This window comes from Erinaceus europaeus, chromosome 15, assembly GCF_950295315.1.
Source record: "Erinaceus europaeus chromosome 15, mEriEur2.1, whole genome shotgun sequence".
NCBI lineage: Eukaryota > Metazoa > Chordata > Mammalia > Eulipotyphla > Erinaceidae > Erinaceus > Erinaceus europaeus.
In genome coordinates this window covers 68,203,018-68,225,861 of record NC_080176.1, presented here as the reverse complement: position 1 = coordinate 68,225,861, position 22,844 = coordinate 68,203,018, and the positions used below count along the sequence as shown (strand labels likewise).

The following is a 22,844-nucleotide window of genomic DNA, read 5'->3' as shown; positions in this document are numbered from 1 at the left end:
TTGAATTTTGCATGAACCTTCTCTACTGTTGGTACTGGAACAATGTTGGTGCCATTGAAAATACCCCTCTTGAAATTTTTTTTTATGAATATAAGAAGGATAAGGATTAAAACTTCTTTGAAGAAAAATAATTTAAAGTAAGTGATTCATTTTCCTCAGAAAAAAAAACAAAACAGCAGAGCTACTCACCTAGCCTCTCAATAGAATAATACCGCTGTTTGCTGTCAACACGCACTGTCTCTGCATAAGGGCTCCCAACTCCGTAACCAATAATGTAGCCTCGCACCACAATGTTTGGGTTCAAGGGGGGAGTCCAGCTCATGATAATGCAGTTGGTCTGAGGTCTCACATGAAGAGAGCTTGGCTGGTCAGGAACTTGAGACTCTAGAATTAAAAAAAAAGGGATCAACGTGTCTCATAACAGAATATAGATCAAGATAAAACATCCAGTTTTAACCAGAATTAACATATTCCACAGATCTTCAGAAGGCACATTCTTTATTGTCCAAATTTGTCCTTATTTCAGCAAATGGCATATTTTCCATGTTTGACTGGACCTCCACAACATTTCTTAAATACAAGAGTACTGAATTCCATCTATAAGCACGGATGGATCTTATATCTTTATTCTAATTGTTTCTTTCTTGGGAATATTTCTTTCACATATTTTTCACTATTATTAATAAAAGGATATCAAGTCAGATTTAAGGACAATATAAAGGGAAATTAAATGTCAGAAACTATCTTGGCCAAAGATTTTTTTACTCTAATTTAACCAAAAGTGTGGGGGTGGCTGGGGGGAGGACAAGTCCTTTTTAAAAAGAATTGTCCTGAGAAATAGTTTAGGGACATGAGCTGCACAACATAATTAGGATGGTACTTGACTCATATTCTTCTACATCTGTGAAATGTCATTTATTATTAAAAGGGAGGAGATGGTATATTTCCAAGTCTAGGTTAAAGGCATACAGAGTTGGAATGTACAAACTTGCTTCGTACCAGTGCTTGCCAATTACTAACTGTATGTCCTAATTAAATCATTTGTCTTCTCTAAGTATTCCTTCTACTTAAGTGAGCATTCCAAATATTGATTGGCTCAAAGCTGCATCTCTGGAAGTGAAATAATTCAACTTTGCACTGGATAGTGGCTAGGTGTGAGAACTTAAAACCTTAGTATCCATTCAACCTTCATTTTACTTCATGTACAGAAGGATAGTAAGAGTATCATATGGTATTGAAAATATGTAATAAAATAATGTATACAAATGCTCTCATATATATAGTTTCACATACACTGCCAAATGATGTTAGTTGTAAAGGAGAGAAATACATGTAATACTCTGAAAATGGGTTTTCTTCTAAGTTTTTTTGGGGACTTGAGACATAGTTTAATTGGTAAGCTGCTTGCCTTGTCAAAGAAGCAGTTAAAATAAATTGTAGTAAATATTTTACTAGGTTTAATAAAGGCACATATTGTCCATTTGAAGAGTTTAGATATATACATAGAAGAAATTTTTTTTAAAAAGCACAAATATAAACTTTAATAGGCCATCAAGTTCTTACCTTGGTTCCTGATAATTAATAGGTATTCAAAATTATTAGTGATTTCAACCTTATACAAACTATTGAATATTTATGTTTATTAGTCCTTTCTAAAGGTAACATATGCCAAATTATTTAAGATAATTAATGAATAAAAATAACATTTTTCTTGGATATAATAGTAAGAAGTAATAACATCCAGCACCAATTTATTTCATCTTATACTGGAGCACTGCTCAGCTCTGGCATATAGTAGTGCTGAGGACTGAACCTGAGATCTTCAGTGCCTCAAGCTTGAGAGTTTGTTTGCATACCCATTAGGCTATTTCTCTAGCCCTCCACATCAATTTTATCCATCCTCAATATACACAATCCTAGCTTAAGTGATAAGGGAGAGGGTGTTTTCTACTTGTGTGTTTAAACTAGGTCCAGGGAGTCAGGTGGTGACGCAATGGGTTAAGCGCACTGTGGCGCAAGGACCAGCATGAGGATCCCAGTTCGAGCCCCTGGTTCCCCACCTGCAGGGGAGTCGCTTCACAGGCAGTGAAGCAGGTTTGCAGGTGTCTGTCTTTCTCTCCCCACTCTGTCTTCCCCTCCTCTCTCCATTTCTCTCTGTCCTATCCAACAACAACAATGCCATCAATAACAACAATGATAATAACTATAACAACAATTAAAAAAACCAAGGTCAACAAAAGGGAAAATAAATAAATGCATTTTAAAGTAGGTCTTATAATGGCAGCATTTCAAAAGATGTCACATTTTAAAGATGCAACATCAGTATTTTTCAGACTCATCTATTTTTCTTTTTTCTTTTTTAATTGGGGGATAGATGTTTCTGAAGATTAACATTTCTAAATAAAAAGAGAACATTATTATTTGTATTCCTTGAAAAATGTCTGTGATATATTTTGAAAAGGCATCCACAATTACCTCAAAATGTATGTATGTGTAAATTTTAACAGCACAAATACTATGTTTGTGAGGGATTTCCCACTAGAAACTCTAAGTAATAAAGGCGATGAAAGAGACAAATTAGTACTTCTATCTTTGGGATACGCCCTGTGTTCTTGAAACGTAATGATCTCTGATAAGAATTCTGTTTAACACATTAAAAGCTTCTGCAATAATACTGAGACAGCAAAACAATCTTTCTGTTCTGTTTAGGATTTGTACTAATAGTGTGATTTTCTACATTTATCATTGTAAAAAACAACACTAATGATCTGGATAAAAATATTGAATTCAGCAACTTTTAGAATAAAAGGGAAAACTATTTAAAATATCCTCAGAACAATAAGTACTACTCCATATTTCTAAAAAACATACAGTTGTTCCCTTAAAAGTCAGTTATTTAGGGTAGGAATAGATAGAATAATGGTTATGCAAAGATACCTTAATACCTGAAGTCCCAAAGCCCCAAATTCAATCCCTAGCACTATCATAAGCTGAAGATGAGCAGAATGTAGACTAGAATGTTCCACGCTGGTACCATGGGCTGTGTGTGAGCTCAGGCTGACAGGGACTAGAATTTTTACATAGTCTCCTATGCTAAATATGAATATATATAAGTGCCCTGTGTCAGATCAATGGAGAATACAGTCAATTTTATTTATAGACTTTTTTCAAATTTGGGAACTATTCTCTGCTCTAATCTAGCTTTTTAGTTCTATTCTCAAATGTGATTACATCTTCCCAGACAATGCTTTTATTTTTTTAATTCCCTTTTGTTGCCCTTGTTGTTTTATTATTGTAGTTATTATTGTTGTTGTTGTTGTTGGATAGGACAGAAAGAAATGGAGAGAGGAGGGGAAAACAGAGAGGGGGAGAGAAAGACACCTGCAGACCTGCTTCATCACTTGTGAAGCGACTCCCCTACAGGTGGGGAGCCAGGGGCTGGAACATGAGTCCTTGCACTTCGCGCCACATGCGCTTAACCCGCTGCACTACCGCCCGACTCCTCCAGACGTTTTTAGTCCACCTGCGGTTAGCTATCAAGTTACAACAAAAATTACTAAAGTTATGGGTCCCTAGGAACATACCTAATATCGACTGTCCTAGCTTCTCTTCACCCTAAGATCCCTATTCTCATCTTCTCTACTCCTACTTTTTGGTTCCTGTTTGTTGTTCAATTTTATTGGTTTGGCTTGCTTTATATCTTGCTACCTTTCAGCCACCAAGTTGTAGATGCTACTGTGATTTCATCCTGACTTCACTGGGCTGAAGTCCTCACCAAAGTTCTAGAAATGCACCTCTTGAGAGCCATGCCCCACTAGGGAAAGATAAAAACAGGCTGGGGGTATGGATCAATCTGCCAATGTTCATGTCTAAGGGAGAAACAATTACAGAAGCCAAAACTCCCACCTCCTGCACCCCCTATAACATAGAGAAGTCTTAAGGTAATTATTGAAAAAATTAAAACAAAAGAACACATTTGCCTGAAATATCCAAATGAATGAGCCCTAAATTTTCCCCCAAATTCTGAATTACTGGGAAAACTAGGTCAGCTGCTATTCTTCATTCTGTTGTGAAGTTATGGATTTAATTTCATTATTGATTTAATGATGGTTATGTATTTCTACTAGTAAGTAATGTTCACAAATGGCACAGTCAGAAAACGTATCAAATTTGTTCCAGTGACACTTTAAATAGTTATTATGCACCTCTTAGTTTGAAGCATGGGGATACAGTTTAGGAGGAGGTAAAGGCATGCTATGATAATAAAGAAGCAAGGGAATCAACAGATTTTTAATGGTAAGTGCTGAACTAGTGAGACAGTAACTGACTGATCCAAGAAGGTCTTCCTAGTAGAGCCTAAGGAGAATGAATAGAGTTAGTTAAGATAATATTAGGATGAAAAGTTTCATAGGTGTAGAAAATAATCACTGACAATTCTTATAGACTGTTTGCTTCTGTTTTATTTGTTTTTGTTATTGTGCATTGCTTTTTTTTTTTTTTGCAAGTTTATGTGTATCAGTTCTCTAGATTCTACAGATGAGTGGAACCCTCTGACAGTAGCCTTTTATCTCTATTTTGCTAAGCATAATCACCTGCTGTCCCATGCATTATGTTGCAAAGGACACAATGCCATATTTTTTTTATCTTTTAATTAATTAATTAATTTCCTTTTGTTGCCCTTGTTTTATTGTTGTAGTTATTATTGTTGTTGTTATTGATGTCATTGTTGTTGGACAGGACAGAGAGAATTGGCGAGAGGAGGGGACGACAGAGAGAGGAAGAGAAAGATAGATACCTGTAGACCTGCTTCACAGCTTGTGAAGAGACTCCTCTGCAGGTGGGGAGGTGGGGGCTTGAACAGGATCCTTAGGCCACATGTGCTTAACCCACTGTGCTACCGCCCGACTCCCACCATCCTTTTTTTTTTTTTTATTGTGGACTAGTACTCCATGGAGTACATGCATCCCAGAATTTCTTTATCCAGTCATACACTGATGGGCATTTGGGCTGCTTTATGAGCACTACAGAGGTTATTTTAAGATGGTAGGGGCACAGAACTTTGGTGGTAGGTGAGGTGTGGAACCATATCTTTTAATCTTAAAATTCTGTAACCCTCTATTAATCACAAGTAACAATGGCAATAGAAGAGAAAATAATGACTGCAAAGTTCCTATAGCTAGAATGACAGTGGTATTTGAAGAAACCCAAGATCATTGTACTTAGAACACAAAGAGTAAAAAGGAACATGAAGATAATTGGGGAATTACTCATAGCAAATAGTAATAATATGATGGTTCCTCAAGAAAACAATTATAAACAGAATTACCAAGCCATCACCTATGACTGTGAGTATCCCCAAAATAATTAAAAACAGGAGCACAAAAAAGATTAAGTATGTACCTGTATTGGTAACAGAAGTAGTCACAATAGTCTACAGGTAGAAGCAACCCAAGAATCCATCAGTAGATAAGTGGGTAAACTGCTGTAAGTGCATAGAATTGGGTAACTTTTGACTTAAAAAAAATGAAGTAAATTCTGACATATACTACAATACAGGTGACATTAAGGACATTAAGCAAAGTAAAAATAAATCAGACACAAAAGCAGAGACATTTTATAATTCCACTTAATCAGGCAAATTCACAGACAGGAAGGAAAATTATAATTTCCAGAGCCCTGGGTGTAGAGAGTAGGGGATTACTGTGCAAAGAGTACACGAGTTTCAGGTTCACAAAAATGAACAGAGTTTTGGAGAAGGGAGGTTATAACAGGTACATAAGAGTGTAACTGTGCTTATTGCCACTGACCTGTATATTTAGAAATGGGTAAGATACTAGATTCTTATGTTGCTTATATTTTAAAGTAATTAAAATGCTGCTACATTTTTGAATTGGCTGTTGTGGAGATGAAATGTAATTATTTATGGTATTGAGAGGTATACTCAGCATGGCTACAGATGGGATGTGAGAGTTATGGGGAAGAGAAAATTCAATGATAATTCATAAATCATTATTGGGAAAATGGGTGGGTAATATATTAATGGGAGCAAAAACAAGATTAGAAATCATGATACATTTGAGGTGCCTCTCAAATATAACGATATCAAGGGAATAGCTGGGGCTATAAGACTAAGATTTTGGTGAAAGATAATGGACAGATAGACACATCTGGAAGCCACCAATACATCGATGGTATTTAAAATAAATAGGAGAATCTATGTCCCTATGACCAATGAGGATGATGGTCAGGTGGTAGGTGAGATCTACTAACACCTATCTTATGGAAACATACTCTTGTTTCAAAAACATTGCAGTAGACCAACATGACCTCAGCAATGTGATGTGAAAGTTAAAAACAATTAAAAACAAAAAGAAAACATCTGAAAAAAAAGATAATAAAATTCCACATTGTATCCAAAAGTTAAAAAAAAAATTCTGGGTATAGATATAGTGTGAACATGCATACAAACAAAACCGTTTAACCGCTATGCTTCTGACCCTTTAAAGTCTCCACATACCACAATGTCAGGTGAGTAATTCATGATGGCCTGAAAGTTCAGCTCTGATCTACCCCTTCCTCTTCTTAACACTCTATTTTCATCATCTTCCATCATTTCCTATTTTATAAGTTCAACTCTAGTCATCTGTTCTAGCATGGACATTTTGATGTTCCTCAAACTTTTCTCTTCCCTCCTTCAGGCATTTTTTTTTTATTGCGTTTCTAACTATAGCCTTCCTTAGGTGTTCTATTTAAACTTATAATATTTTCTGTTCTGTAATATCTTAATAATAGTCTCTTGCCTTTTCCCATAGGATTTATTGCCTCTTATTGGGCTGCCTCCTTAATGTGACTATGAATTTTTTTGTTTGTTTGTTTCATCTCTTTCCATAAATTCTCAATAACTCCAGGGCCTAGTACAGTTCCTGGCACAAAGAATTCAAAATGAGAACACAGGCCGTATTTCCTATAAGGTTCAATATCATGTCGCCATGTAGAACTGTCACTAAATGTAAATTCACTATTACTTTATATAACACTTACCATAAGATAAGAATTTTTTTACTTTAAATGAAGTGGCAGAGGAATGAGACAAGATGCAAACACAGTTGTTGGAGTTGTTTTCACTCAAAGGAGAGGCCGGCACAATTTTTCACTGCCGGTTCCTGTTAATGATGCCATCACTGCTACATGCCGTCTGCTGTGGATGGCACTGCCAAGCTGTGGCAGGCAGTTGGTACTCTTGAAAAACACATATCTATTCTTTATTTAGTGTGTTGCATTTTATGGCTCATTTTGTGAGAATTTTGTTCCAGTCTTTAGTAGCCTATATTTTCTTACAGAGAATTACATAAGGCAACTGATATACCCACAGATACACTCTGTCTTTCTAGACATCTAGGTCTCCTTATGGAATAATTTGTTCTCACCAATGGACATCAGCTGACTTAAACCACTTAATCCCATAAGCCTTGAATACTTTATTTATTTATTATAATGGAAATCACTGCTAATCTCCATGAACTACTACTCTCTCTCTCTCCAATACAACTTTTATCATATCCTTACTATTATTATGACTTTTTTTTTTACTTTTTTTTTATCACCAGGTTTACTGTTGAGGCTTGATGCCTGAAAGATGATGATGACTCCATCACTACTGGCAGCCATATTTTCTGATAGAAACAGAGAGACATAGAGAGGGTAAGAACTATGGAAAATGAGAGAGTGACCTACAATAGTGCTCTACCACTCCTGAAGCTCTCCCTCTTGCAGACAGGGACGGGGACTCGAAGCCAGTCTTTGCTAATGAAGATCTGTGTGTTCTACCACTTGACTGAAATATTAAGTTTTGCAGTCTAATTTTTATGTTTACTTATGGCAGAATTCACTCCATATTCCACAGTTGTATTTGATATACTAACATACCCAGTGAAGAAAAAAAAATGTATAAATTGAATGAATGTATCAAAAATATTGCCTACCAAATTAGGGAATGATTATATAGTCACTCCATTAAATATTAATAATCTGCTATTTACTGTGTGTTATGTAATACAGAGAGACATTCAAGTTAAAGAAAACAGGGTCCTATGTGTCTATTGACAAAAGTTTGGCCTAGGGTAATATAAATACACAATATGAGTTCAGAGAACAAAAAATATCATCTCACAACTTCCAGTGGTACAAAATAATGTATGTTTGAACCTGCCCCATTAGTGCTGTACTTGAAAAAAAAAGTAAAATTTTCAAAGTTTACTATTTTTGCATTATCTATATAAGACACACACACACACATTTTTGCCTTAAATTTTATTACTAGAATCAACAAACCTCAATAATCTACCACAAATCTTGAAATCTTGAGGCCAGAGTAAAAAGCTCAGTGCAGAAAGATCAGGACATTCATGGCTGGGCTTCAGTTTAGTCCCCAGTGCTGCAAGTATCAAATGGTTCTGCGGCTTCTATCCTTTCTCTCTTGTGAAGCTCTTTCTCTACTTCATATGAAACAAAGATAGTATATCTTTAAAAGAGAGAGAGAGAGAAAGCTATTCTACCAAAACACTGGCAATAGTTTTTAATTCTATTGATTGAAATTTTTGCTGGGTAATATGTTAACAAGGCTATTTTTTAAACTTCATTCTCAAATTAGTAAAGGGATACTTCTGTTCTCTATGCTCTGTTATAGTATTCTACTTACTTATATGCCAGATAGTACTGTACTGATTTAAAATCAGGCTTTAAATAATAATGTTAAGGCTTATTATGCTTTTTTCAAACTTTCTTGAAATTCTCCTTCATTTTTTATTCCATTATGAAGTTTATTCTGTTTGTAATTCTGTTAAATTAATCATTAGCTGGGAAAAGACATGATGGTGAGTCTTTATATCCAGGAACAGGCATCATTTTTTTGTATTTGTGTTTTATTTAATTTATTTTAATATATCATTATAATTTTCTTCACATTTATTTCTTCTTCTAGAAGATATATTTATGTATTTTGAGAGAGAAACCAGAGAACTTCTCTAGTCACATGTGGTATCAAAATTCAAACATGTGGCTTCAGGTTTTCAAAACATGTATTCTACTCCTTAAGTACTTCCATGAGTACATTATATTGAGTTATTTATACTTTGGCTATAAATTAGTTCTAGGTATTATATGTTACACTACTATATAAATACATTTTTCATTTTAATTTTTTAAAAAATACCTCTATTGTAACAAAGTAATACTTTGTATTATATAAATAAGTATATATCCATTACATTTTATGCATTTCTTCTTAGATCTAGAATGACTTTCCAGTACATTCTTGAAATTCTTGTGATCACAATATTTATTAAAATAACTTTTCTTTTATAATGGAATGTCATGACTTAAAGCTTATACTCTTCGCTGCCTAACAAGAAGGACAGGAAGCTCTCTTGTTTTATCAGGATCTTAAAAGTAATGTGCTCAGTATTTGCCGCTGAGCAAATGTTTGATTTTATTTTGTTCACTTCAGTATCACTTTATTGAGGAATTACTGATTTACAGATTTGGTTGTTGTCATGAGGGTATATTCCATATCCCCCAAGAGAAGGTCAGGACATTACACTCTTCACAAAACTCCCATCCTATTCCAAGATAGGGAATTAGATCTCCAACCTCCTTCTCATTTTCTTCTATTTATTTTTTTGAGTCCCCAAATATGCAGCAAAAACTGTGACACATAGACTACCAGACATCTTGAAGGGATGATGAAATATTCTCTTTTGCTATATCATGGATGAAACTGGAAGAAATAATGTTGCGTGAAATATGCCAAGAGAAGGATAAATACCAAGTGATCTCACTCATAGATGGAATCTGGCTTATAGTTGTGCTGGAGGAATCAGATTTATTTATTTATTTATTATTTATTACCAGAGCACTATTCAGCTCTGGCTTATAGTTGTGCTGGAGGTTGAAACTGTAACTTGGGAGCCTCAGGCATAAGTGTCTGTTTGCAAAACATTAGGCTGTTACCCACACCTTAAACAATTACTAAGTGGATGAGTGTTAGATGTTTTCTCAAGGTCAGTATATTATACAGTTTTAAAAATACTTTAATACATTTCTCTCAATACTGTTCTTGGCATGAGTTCCTTTTTAATTTGCAATGGTACTCTATTTTATTTATGATTATGCAGTGTAGAGAAAGAAGCCCTGGGTCCTGCACATATGAGATGGTGTTGTCTCTCAAACCCAATTTTGATTTTACATGCTTGAGAGAGAGAGCAAGAGAGATCAAGTTATTGTTCCATGAAATCTTCTTGGTCTCGCCCATAACACTTCCATGTGGTTCTAGATATAAAATCCAGCTTCACATGATAAGGTATGCAATTTATCCACTGAGCAATCTATCTGCTGTTTAAAAAAAATTCTTTCATGCATTCTTTCATGCATCTACTGACATGATTACATAACAACACATTTTTAACAGGTACTGAACATCTATTTCTATATCAGGAGGGGATATACTTATTTTCATAAAGCATGCCCTAAGGTCTTTATCATTATGAACATGAAGCTTTATAAATCCAATGGCATTGGTGCTTCATACTACTGTACAATCTGAGATTTATTTAAAAAATCAGTATAAATCTTAATTTCTTATTAAAATTAGTAGAACTCTTTATCATACGTATTTCTGAGAACTTGATTTCTGTTGTCACAGTAAATATTTACAAATATCTGCTATTGATACACCTGATTTATATATGGGAAAGTTCAGATCTTTGGGCAATTATTTGCCTAGTGAGTAGCATAGGATTCAAGTCTTGGCAGTAAGACTTCAAGTCCTATAATTTCCGTCAATATAGTATAATTAGAAAAGTCAAGAAATTCTTAAAGGGATCAAATATTTCATGAGCACACTGAAAAGTATGTTATGGCCAAAATCACAGAACTTGAAACTTGTTGGAAATGTTATCTAAATCTATTTTATACCATCTTTTGTACAAAGAATTTTCAAGAATATAAATCATGACTTATTAAGAACAAAATCAGAATTTTCATTAATTTCAAAACTTGGGTTTGATTTTACCTGTAATATTACTCATATATAAGGAATAAGTGTATAGGTTTTTTTAATTTCATGAAAGATTAGTCACTATATCATGAATTTTATTATGATCAAGAAAATCTATTTGTTCATTAGCAGCCTCGAATATCATGGATGGCTCTGAAAAAAAGTCCACATAAAATAAATCCTTTTCCACATTCTGTCTACTCTTTTCTACCCATAAAATATAATCCAAACATCAACTTATAATGTTGAAATAACACACTTGTGAATTATTGATATAATCTTCATTTCTAGCCCTTACATCATTTATTTGATTCATTTTAATACATGCTGTCAAGTTTCACCAAGTGAAAATAACTCCTGTATTAAAAAATTCTTTCCTAATGTATTGTACTAAAATAAAAACTTGTGTAGTATTTTAAATCAAATATGTAAATAAGTAAAACTTTTTTTCATATTTATTTATATATTCCCTTTTGTTGCCCTTGTTTTTTATTGTTGTAGTTACTATTATTGTTGTTATTGATGTCCATTGTTGTTGATTGTCCATTGTTATTGATGTCCATTGTTGTTGGATAGGACAGAGAGAAATGGAGAGAGGAGAGGAAGACAGAGAGGAGGAGAGAAAGACAGACACCTGCAGATCTGCTTCATCACCTGTGAAGTGACTCCCCTGCAGGTGGGGAGCCGGGGGCTCGAACTGGGATCCTTAAGCCGGTCCTTGTGCTTTGCACCACGTGCGCTTAACCTGCTGCGCTACCGTCTGACTCCCCATAAATAAGTAAATCTCATCCTGCAGCTACCAGGTGCTAAAAATTAAACCCCAGCTGTAATGTGATTCCGTTTGAATTACTGGGTTATGTAGAAATGTGTTATCTTTAATTTCAGAACATTCTGGCTATATTGTTATTCACTAGTTACACTGTGATCAATGACTATGTTTAATATAGCCAAGAGCTGAATACATTTTGGGTATATGATGAAAAGTAACTCACCTAGACATCATGGTAAGTGAGGTAAGCCAGGAAGATGACAAATAACAAATGATCTCATTTATAAGCGAGACTTAATAAATTGGGACAGGAAGGGAGAACACAAAGTGAATTGTGGGCTGGGCATAGTGTATTACACCAAAGCTAAGGACTCTAGGTAAGGAGGGGGTGGGGGTGAAGGAGAAATGTGGGGTCCCGTGCATAATTAAATTGGACTCTGATGTCAATGACTACAGTGTAAAGCAAAAATAAAAACTGTAAAGTAAACATAAAAAAGAAAAGACAAGAAAAAAGAACTGTTTGTGCTCAGGTATTAATAATGCCAAGCAAATCTATAGCTTTCTTCTGCATGCTGATTTTAAGAGAACTATTCTAAAATCACAATATCTGTCAGAAATGCTTAAATAGGGATAAAAGGTAGCTCAAATATTATGTAAGTGACTTCTATGACTGACACCCTGGGTTGGAGCTCCATTATGACATGGGAGCACCATGAATGTACTGGGACAGGTCCATGAATGGTGCAACAATGCTGTGTTGTCTTTCCCTCTTCCTCTAAGGAAAAAAAAAAAAAAGAAAGAAAGAAAAAAATCAGACATTGGAGCTCACTAAACACTATTGCATATGTTTGGTGTTCCAAATTCATCCCCTGGTACTGCACTAAGTAATGAACTTTTCAAGAAATATTTATTTATTTATTCCCTTTTGTTGCCCTAGATGTTTTCTTGTTGTAGTTATTATTGTTGTCATTGTTGGATAGGACAGAGAGAAATGGAGAGAGAAGGGGAAGACAGAGAGGGGGAGAGAAAGACAGACACCTGCAGACCTGCTTCACAGGCAGTGAAGCAACTCCCCTGCAGGTGAGGAGCTGGGGGCTTGAACCGGGATCCTTATGCCAGTCCTTGTGCTTTGTGCCACATGCGCTTAACCCACTGCACTACCGCAACACTCCCAATGAAGAACCTTCTATCCCCACCTATGGACGTGGGGGGGGGTCTTCAAAAATCACTGAAGCAGGACTGCAGTTATCTCTCTTTCTCACTCTCTCTCTCCCTTCAATTTCTGTTTATCAAATTTAAAAAATGTCCACCAGGAACACTAGATCAAATAGTTCTGGTAGACAAAAGGAAGGAAGGAAGAAAGAATGAAAGGAAGGAAGGAAGGAAGGAAGGAAGGAAGGAAAGAAGGAAGGAAGGAAAGAAAGAAGGGAGAGAGAAAGAAAGAAAGGAATTGCTTAAAAGTTATAAGCATATGTTTGTTATAGAAACTGTGCCATACAGTTCATATTGCTATTCATATAGCAATTTACATAATTTAAGATAATCCTTCTATTATTAAATTGTGCTGGTCTGTGTATAAGTTTTTTAGTCCTTAAATTTGCCATAGGAAAACATAACATTTTTACCCTATTCCTTTACTACTTTGTTTTTAAAACTTAATTCTATAGCCTATACATGTGTCCCAACTTAAGTTGTTTTCTTGACAGTAAATCCCTTCTTTCCTCTCTACCCCCTCCCTTTCTCCCTCCCTCCCTCCTTTCCTTACAGACGCTAGTCATTTCTTGGATCACACTCAAAGTTGTGGTTGTCACAACCTTATTATAATCCTGAATATAATCAAGCTTGAAATGTTTCTTTTTCGATGTAAGTAACATGAATAAATTCTATCAATTAGACATGTATGTTTGGGAGCTTTTTCAACTTCCCACAGTTGCTATATAAATTTTACTCTTCTTTCTTTTGTATTTCATTATTCTTTATTTTATCTTCCCCCATCCTAAATTTCTTGCAATTATCAAAATTATTTTCTCATTTCTCATTCTGCCACTAAGAGATTTGGTAGCTTTCAGACTCCATTCTGTCTACGGCCATGCCACCCTGAACACGCCCGATCTCGTCTGATCTCGGAAGCTAAGCAGGGTCGGGCCTGGTTAGTACTTGGATGGGAGACTCCATTCTTAAAAAGCACATGGATTTTTTTTTTTTCAGATTCCAGACCTCTTTCTTAGGTCATTTCACCAATTATAGGCAGCAATTTTCATTCAGACAAAAATATAAAGGAAGACAGTGAAAGGAAAGACACTATAACACCAGAGCTTCCCAGTAGGGCTGTAGCAAATCTCTTGTGTTTCTTGGATTTGAATCTGTGACCACAGATGACAAGGTACATGCCCTATCTACTGAGGTATCCCTCTGTCCCTGAATATGACAAATTTGACAGGTAGCATTGTTATTTCATTTTGAGTGGCCTCATTTTCTTAGATTTTTGTCATTACTTTTTAAAGTATTAACATGTTCCTTCACAAAGCTCTTTTGTCATAGAAAAAATATACATAACAAAATATGTAACATGGTTTTCTAAATGCAGAAGTAGATTCCTCTTAGTGGGTGGCCTTTCAAATGAGATAAATTTGCAGTAGCCCCATTTTGCAAATAATAGGGCTAATTATCCATCTCCTGAGGGCAGTAAATCAGACAATACTCTCAGGCTCCCAGCATTTGCTCCATCATTGTTGCACTTAAGTTTCTGCACTGAAAATTTATGCTAGTTGAGCTCTTTCATTTTAGAATGAAGTTTTATTTTAAAATTCATCATTATTGATTGAGCTTAGCAAAATTTTACCTGTTCAGTGCAAATAAAATAAAAAGCAGCACAAACATATCCCCAAGCTCAATTTCTTGGAGGACTCATATTTTGCACTTTATGCGAAATATTTGCATAAGAACTTTAGGGAATTCTAATGATCTAGGATGTTTTTTTTTTTTTTTTTGAGCTGAAATTTGGAGGCCCAAAATAAATATTTTTAAAACTTCCCAGCTGGGGAGTCGGGTGGTAGCGCAGTGGGTTAAGCTCAGGTGGCTCAAAGCGCAAGTAAGGATCCTGGTTTGAGCCCCTGGCTCCCCACCTGCAGGGGAGTCTCTTCACAAGTGGTTAAGTAGGTCTCCAGGTGTCTATCTCTCCCCCTCTCTGTCTTCCCCTCCTCTCTCCATTTCTCTCTGTCCTATCTAACAATGACATAAGTAACAATAATAACTACAACAACAATAAAAAACAACAAGGGCAACAAAATGGAAAATAAATAAATATAAAAATTAAAAAACAAAACAAAACTTCCCAGCTATTGGTAATAGCAAATATGCTTTCAGGGAACCCTTAACAAACAGTGAATTTGGCTTTAGAATTACCTTAACATAAAATCCTAATTAAAAGGGCAACCTGGAGTTGGGCAGTAGCGCAGTGTGATAAGCTCATGTGGCATGAAGCACAAGGACTGGCACAAGGATCCTAGTTTGAACCCCCAGCTCCCCACCTGTAGGGGAGTCGCTTCATAAGCGGTGAAGCAGGTCTGCAGGTGTCTATCTTTCTCACCCCCCTCTGTCTTCCTCATCTTCCCCCTCCTCCCTCCATTTCTCTCTGTCCTATCCAACAACAATGACATCAATAACAATAACAATAACTACAACAATAAACAAGGGCAACAAAAGGAAATAAATAAAAATAATAAACAAAATTATTTTTTAAAAAGGGGGGGACCTATCATGAACTGTGGCATTTTCCCAAGTACTGTTGAGTTTTCCACTGCAAGTCCAGCAGAGAAGGCAGGAGGAAATATAGAAACCATAGAGTAGAATACTGCTTTCAGCTATTTGTACCTACCACCACCATCTTTGGATGGTTTTGAGTCATTACCCTAATAAGTAGATTGCTTCCTTGGAGTTAGTAGACTGAAATTCAAGAGGGAAAGTTATTCTATGCAAGGCACCTTGGGAAGTACCACACTGCAGTTGCTTCTCAAAGCCTATTTCTCTGACTACAGCAAAGAATATCTCCCATTTCACTTGGTTTGCAAAATGACTGTTTCCTACTTACCACTAATTTAAGAGCTATCAAAACAATTTTATATGAAAATTTTTGACTTTGAAATATTTAGGATTTAAACCTTTCAAACATTAACTATGAATGCTTTGGAAGAACTCATTTATTTACATCTTAATTTATGATATAAACACATGGATAAGTTTAAATGAAATTAATATTTAAAGAACATTACTCAGCATACATATCTACATACACATGTACATCTGTATTTGGAAACACCATAAGCCTACAGAGTGAGTATTCTTGTGGAACTATTTGTGGCCACTTCTGATTCAGTTCATTTTTCCAAAATATTAATCTTATATGGGCAATATTTCTTTAGACCTGAATTATGCTGTGCAAAGTGGAATAAAAATAGGAGGAAGAAAGAAATTCAGTCTGCTTTGAGCAGTGTCTCAGTGAAGAGAGGTTAAGTATTAATAAACTGAAAATGCCATATGACCAGTATACTTAGTATCCTTAATTTCTTAGGAAAGGAAAAACATTGTTTGCAGGGAGTCAGGTGGTAGTGCAGTGGGTTAAGCTCAGGTGACACAAAGCACAGGGACCAGCATAAGGATCCCGGTTCCAGCCCCCAGCTCACCACCTGCAAGGGCGTGGATTCACAGGCAGTGAAGCAGTACTGCAGGTATCTATCTCTCTCCTCTCTGTCTTCCCGTACTCTCTCCATTTTTCTCTGTCCTATCCAACAACGATGACAACAATAATAACTACAACAATAATAATGAAAAAACAAGGGAGACAGAATAAATAAATATTAAAAAAACATTGTTTGCAAAGCAAGTTAAACATATCCATATAGTGAAGTTTACTGAAATGACTATTTTTTTTCAACTTAAGTTTAAAAGATGGGCAGTTTCAAGTTACAATCACAATAGTACCATTTGCAAGAAGCATCAATCTATTACATTTCTTCTATTAAATTATTATTAATAATAATTTATTCTATTTAATAATATATTTATTTTCAGATTGCTAATGTACATGATGGTAAAGGACAAGACTTTTCTTAAAAAATTACAATTGAAATGGAGAAGTTGCAAAATGAAGAAATACTTGAAATGTGTAAATACTTGATTGGTAAAAAGTAATTAAAAATGTAAATTGGGAGTAAAATTAGTCCTACGATTAGGAGCAATAGTTTCCCTAAAGGTATTCTTTTTGAAGACATTGTCCTATATACCATCTCCTATAATCCTGATTGCCAACTCACTTTTCCTTACATTTCTAGTTCAAGAATTATTTTCATGAAGTTTCTTCAACCAGTACAGCTGATACATTAGTTCAGCTCACAAATGGCAAGATACTCACCCTTTTCATGATTATATTCTCATGACAGAATACCCTATCAACATTGATTATATTTCATAAAAAATGCATTGACACTCAAATAAATAAAAAGTATGAAGAAATTCTGCAATCAAAAGAGGGGCCTATTAAGCAAAGAGCATGGAAAAGGCCTAATCAATCCAATTAAGCAGCATTATCTAAGGTTCTACTCATGGGGATGACACACCGATTCTTGATTAGAATAGATATGTGAATTAATTTATATTTTGATTACATGGGTATGGAAAACCTGAAATTAAATGGAAGTTTTGTGCCATTCGTATAGCTGGAATTTTACATTTTGGTTCTACTTACACAGTGAATCATTAAGAATGAGGAGAAAGAGCACAAAAGTCAAACGGAGAGTCCCATTCGTTGTGGATATTTTATAGGACCTTATGCACTCCTGCATCATTTATTTTCATTCCTTCCAGTAAGAGATATACTCTCTTAAGTTTGGATAAATGACTTCATTTCTTAGAATCTTTTGCCCTGAATCACTGTCTTTTATTGTGAGAGGTCAGATCCAGGAGATGAAAAGAGGCTTTGCTTGGTAACCTGCACTGAAAATTGGCTTACAAATCTAGACTTAAGTTTCATCAACTTGGTCACTATTGAATAAGTTTAACAAGTAACTTCTTCTTAGTTTAAATTTCTCTTCTTTAACAATAAGGTTAAAAGACTAAACCCCATGATGATAGATGAGAGACTAAATGATAAATATTTAAATGTTATTTCTCAAGTAAAATAGAAAAATGATTTTTATAGTTTATGTCCAGATAGGACAGATCAAATTCTTGTGCTTTAATCTCACTCGTGATACTTCAGTCACCAAGTAGCCTCCAATTCCTACATATCTATTCTTGATGTATTGTTTCCTAAAGAGATTTTGTGTGAGCTATTCATTGGACTGCTTCCTTCATTTTCTCAAGATCTGTAAGATCTTCTCAGTCACCTATAATGTAAGATAATAGCCAACACTATTTATTTATTCTTAAAGACATATTGAGAGAGAGAGAGGGGAGAGAGAGAGAGAGAGAGAGAGAGAGAGAGAGAGAGAGAGGAGAAAGGGACTGAGAGAGAAACAGAGAGAGTTGTTGGTTGAACCTGGGAGCTCTGGAGTCTCAGGTGCACAAATTGGTACTTTAACAAACTGAGGTATCTCCCCATGTCTCCAAGAATTTGTTATTCCCATGTCATTATTTATTTTACTTTAGAGAATTTACCACCACCATTTCTATCCCAATAAAAAGTGTGGTCCTTGAGAACTAGGACTTTATTTATTGCTCTACCCTTTAAAACTAAAATAGTTAACAAAGATGAATGATGTGTTGGTTTAAAAAAAAATAGGACTCAAGATGGCTTTATGAAGACAAAGCCTATGCTGACTGTCCTCAAGAAATTTCCTCAGATCCTAGCATCTCTGAATGAAAGGATTATTTCCAGGCTAGTAGGAGAGAAACGACAGAGGAAGGGGCAAAGAAAAAATTATAACCCATTTACGAATTGGCAAATGGGTGCTGGAAAAAACTAAGGCAAGATGAGCACTGTTCCAGTCTTCTATTTCTCTCTTCAATGTGAACATAAGATATCCTACCACTCATTTTTAATAGGCAGTAGTGTCACCATTAGAACAATAACTACATGCACTCCTAAGACACACCAGAAGTTGACTGTCTTTAGGCATACAGGAACCAACAGACCAGAGACCAAATAATACCATACCAGAACAACAACACGCAGGACACAAATTTCAAAAGACACCAAGTAGAATTTGTAAGCCAAAAAATAACCACTGCAGCAATGATACAGGACAGAAGCCCCATGGCACAAAGTGCAAGGACTGGAGTAAGGATCCCAGTTTGAGCCCCCGGCTCCCCACCTGCAGGGAAGTCGCTTCACTGCCTGTGAAGCAGGTCTACAGGTGTCTGCCTTTCTCTCCCCCTCTCTGTCTTCCCCTCCTCTCTCCATTTCTCTCTGTCCTATCCAACAATGATGACATCAATAACAACAACAATAATAAAGTAATAAGAGCAAAAAAAAGGGAATAAATAAATATCTTAAAAAAAAAAACCTTCTCAAACAAGCACCAGTTAAAGGAATCAACCACCACCAAACCTTCCATGCAAGAAGTTCTGAAAGGTTTCCTGTAAACAATAATAGCATCACCATAAACATGCAGTATACCAGAACACTCAGAAAAGTTTAGAATAATGGCACTGAAATATCTTGAATCCATAATATTAATAAATATCAGCAGTCTAAATCCATTGACCAAAAGGCACAGGCTAGGAAGATAGATCAGAAAACACAACCCAACCTCATGTTGTCTATAGGAACCCCACCTAACTCAATAGGACAAAAACAGACTCAAAGTTAAAGGATGGAAAACTACCATACAAGCTAAGAGAACACAAAAAAGGGGAGGAACAGCTATTCTCATATCTGACACAATAGACTTTAAAATTAAAAAAGTAATAAATGATTTGGATGGGCAGTATATAATGCTGATAGTATCAGTCAACCAAGAGGATGTAATATCTATTAACATCTATGCAACCAATGAGAGGCCATCTAAATAAGTGAAACAACTATTGAAAGAGTTACAAAAGTACATATATAACAACACAGTAATAGTAGGAGATTTTAACACCACACTCTCTCAAATTGACAGCTCAAATATATAAGATAATTAAGGGAGTCGGGCTGTAGCGCAGCGGGTTAAGCGCAGGTGGCACAAAGCACAAGGACCGGCAGAAGGATCCTGGTTCGAGCCCCGGCTCCCCACCTGCAGGGGAGTCACTTCACAGGCGGTGAAGCAGGTCTGCAGGTATCTCCTCCTCTCTGTTTTCCCCTCCTCTCTCCATTTATCTCTGTCCTAACCAACAACGACGGCAACAACAATAATAACTACAACAATAAAACAACAAGGGCAACAAAATAAAATAAATAAAATAAAATAAAAATAAATTTTAAAAAAGCAGTATATAAAGAGCTAATTTATTTAAAAAAAAGATAATTAAATGAACAGATATATAGAATAGACCTAATGGGCATTTTTCAGAGTCCTCCACCCCAAGAAACTTTAATAAACATTCTTTTCAAGTCCACATTGGACATTTGCAAGGAGAGCCAATATGTTAAGCCACAAAGACAGTTTCAGCAAATTCAAAAGCATTGAAATGATCTTGAGCATCTCCTCAGACCACAACAGAATTAAATTAACACTTAAAAACAAAAAGGAAGTTAGTAAAATCCCAAAATATAGAAACTCAACAGTATAATACTCAAAAAATATTTGATCAAAGAAGAAATTAAAGAAGAAATCAGGGAGTCAAGCAGTAGTGCAATGGGTTAATCGCAGGTGGCACAAAGCTCAAAGACTGGCATAAGGATTGCGGTTCGAGCCCCTGGCTCAACACCTGCAGGGAAGTCCCTTCTCAAGCAGTGAAGCAGGTCTGTAGGTGTCTATATTTCTCCCACCTCTCTTTCTTCCCCTCCTCTTTCCATTTCTCTCTGTCCTATCCAACAACAACAACAACAATAGAACAACCAGGGCAACAAAAGGTAATAAATAAATATTAAAAAAAAAAGAAATCATAATTTTCAGAGGATGGAATTAAAATAAAGAAAAGATCTATCAAACTATTTGGGTCACAGCTAAAGCAGCACTAAGAGGGAAATTCATAGCCATACAGACAAGACTAAAGCTCAGATAAATAGCCTGAATACACACATTAAGGACTTAGAAGAAGAAGAACAATGAATCCTAACACAACCAGAAATAACTAAAATTAGGGAAGAAATAAGTAACATCAAAAATAAGAGAACCACACAAAAGATCAATGAAGTTATGTCGGTTCTTTTAAAGGGTAAACAAACCTCTGATCAGATTCTCTAAAAAAGGGAGTGGAGGGGAGAAGACTCAAATAAATAGTACTGTAAATGAAAGAGGAAATATATCATAATATAAACCACAGAAATTCAACATATCATGAAAGGTTTCTATTTACAAATACATGCCACCAAGATAGAGAACCTAGAAGAAACAAAAGAGTTCCTAGAAATATATAACCTTCCAAACTGAACCAGGATGAACTAGACAGCATGAATAGGCCGATCACAGTCCAGTAAATTAAAATAGTTATCAAGAAACTTCCCAACAACAAAAGCCTAGGACCAGATGGTTTTACTGATGAATTCTATAAAACATTCAAGGAAGGGTTAATACTTGAACTTTTTAGAATTTATTTATTTATTCATGAGAAATATAGGAGGAGAGAAAGAACCAGCCATCACTCTGGTACATGTGCTGCCAGGGATCGAACTCAGGGCCTCATAGTTGAGAATCCAATGCTTTTAGCCTCTGTGCCACCTCCCGGACCACAATACCTGAATTTTTTAAGCTCTTCCAAAATATTGAAGACACAGAAATACTCCCTTCGACCTTCTGTGAAAGCAACATCACCCTGATAACCAAAATCAGACAGGGACACAAAACAAAAGAAAACTACAGACCAATATTTCTGATGAACATATATGCTAAAATACTGAACAAAACTCTTACCACCTTGACACAGTAGTATATTTAAAAAAATTATATTACAACCAACTGGGATTTTTCCAAGGGATGCAAGGCTGGTTCAATATACATAAATCAAAAAATATGATCCACCACATCAATTAAAGAACAAACAAAACCCGCATGATTAATTGCAAAGATACAGAGAAAGCCTTTGACTAAATCCAACATCGTTTCATGATCAAAACATTACAAAAAATGGGATTGGTTGGAAATTTTCTTAACCTAGTGGAGTCCATCTACAGCAAACCTATAGCCAATAGTATATTCAATGGTGAGAAACAAAGTACTCCCACTTAGATCATGCACTAGATAGGGCTACCCACCATTACCACTGTTATTCAACATAGTTTTGGAAGTTCTTGTCATAGCAATCAGGCAACAGCAAGGAATTAAGGTAAGGATAACAAGTCAAATTGTTACTATTTGCAGATGATATGATAGAAAAATTTTAAGAATCCAGCAGGAAGCCCCAGAAATTTATCAGGCATATAGAAGGGTATCAGGCTACAAAATTAACATACAAAAGTCAGTAGCATTCCTTTATGCAAACACTGTGGTAGCAGAAGAATTCCAGAAATCAGTGCCATTGCTATAGCAACAAAAACAAAAGACTAATGACCACAAAATAAAAACAGCTCACCAAACTCAGCAATGAAAAAAAATCCAAAGACATCATCCCAAAACAGAGAAAGGATATGAACCAATTAAGAGGTCCAAAAGGCCAATAAACATATGAAAAAATGGTCTAAGTCATTGATTGTCAGAGGAATTCAAATAAAGGGAACAATTTTTAATAGCCAAAATCTGAAAGCCACCCAGGTTTCCAACAACAAATGAGTGGCTGAGTAAGTTGTTGTATCTATATATGGTCGAATACTACTTAGCTATAAAAAATGGTGAATTCACCTTCTTTACCTCATTTTGGATGGAGCTAGAAGGAATTATGTTAAGTGAGATAAGCCAGAAAGAGAATAGTGAATATGGGATGATCTCACTCAAAGACAGAAGT

At 35.4% G+C, this 22,844-nt stretch overlaps 1 protein-coding gene across 1 annotated transcript in view; it reads right to left on the bottom strand.

The window, feature by feature from the left end:
* DCC (DCC netrin 1 receptor) overlaps positions 1–22,844 on the bottom strand; it is a 1,300,159-nt gene that overhangs the window by 225,278 nt on the left and 1,052,037 nt on the right. The window contains exon 16 of the mRNA XM_016186489.2: positions 190–384. Within this exon, the coding sequence (XP_016041975.1) occupies positions 190–384 (195 nt within the window). The remainder of the gene's footprint in view (positions 1–189; positions 385–22,844) is intronic.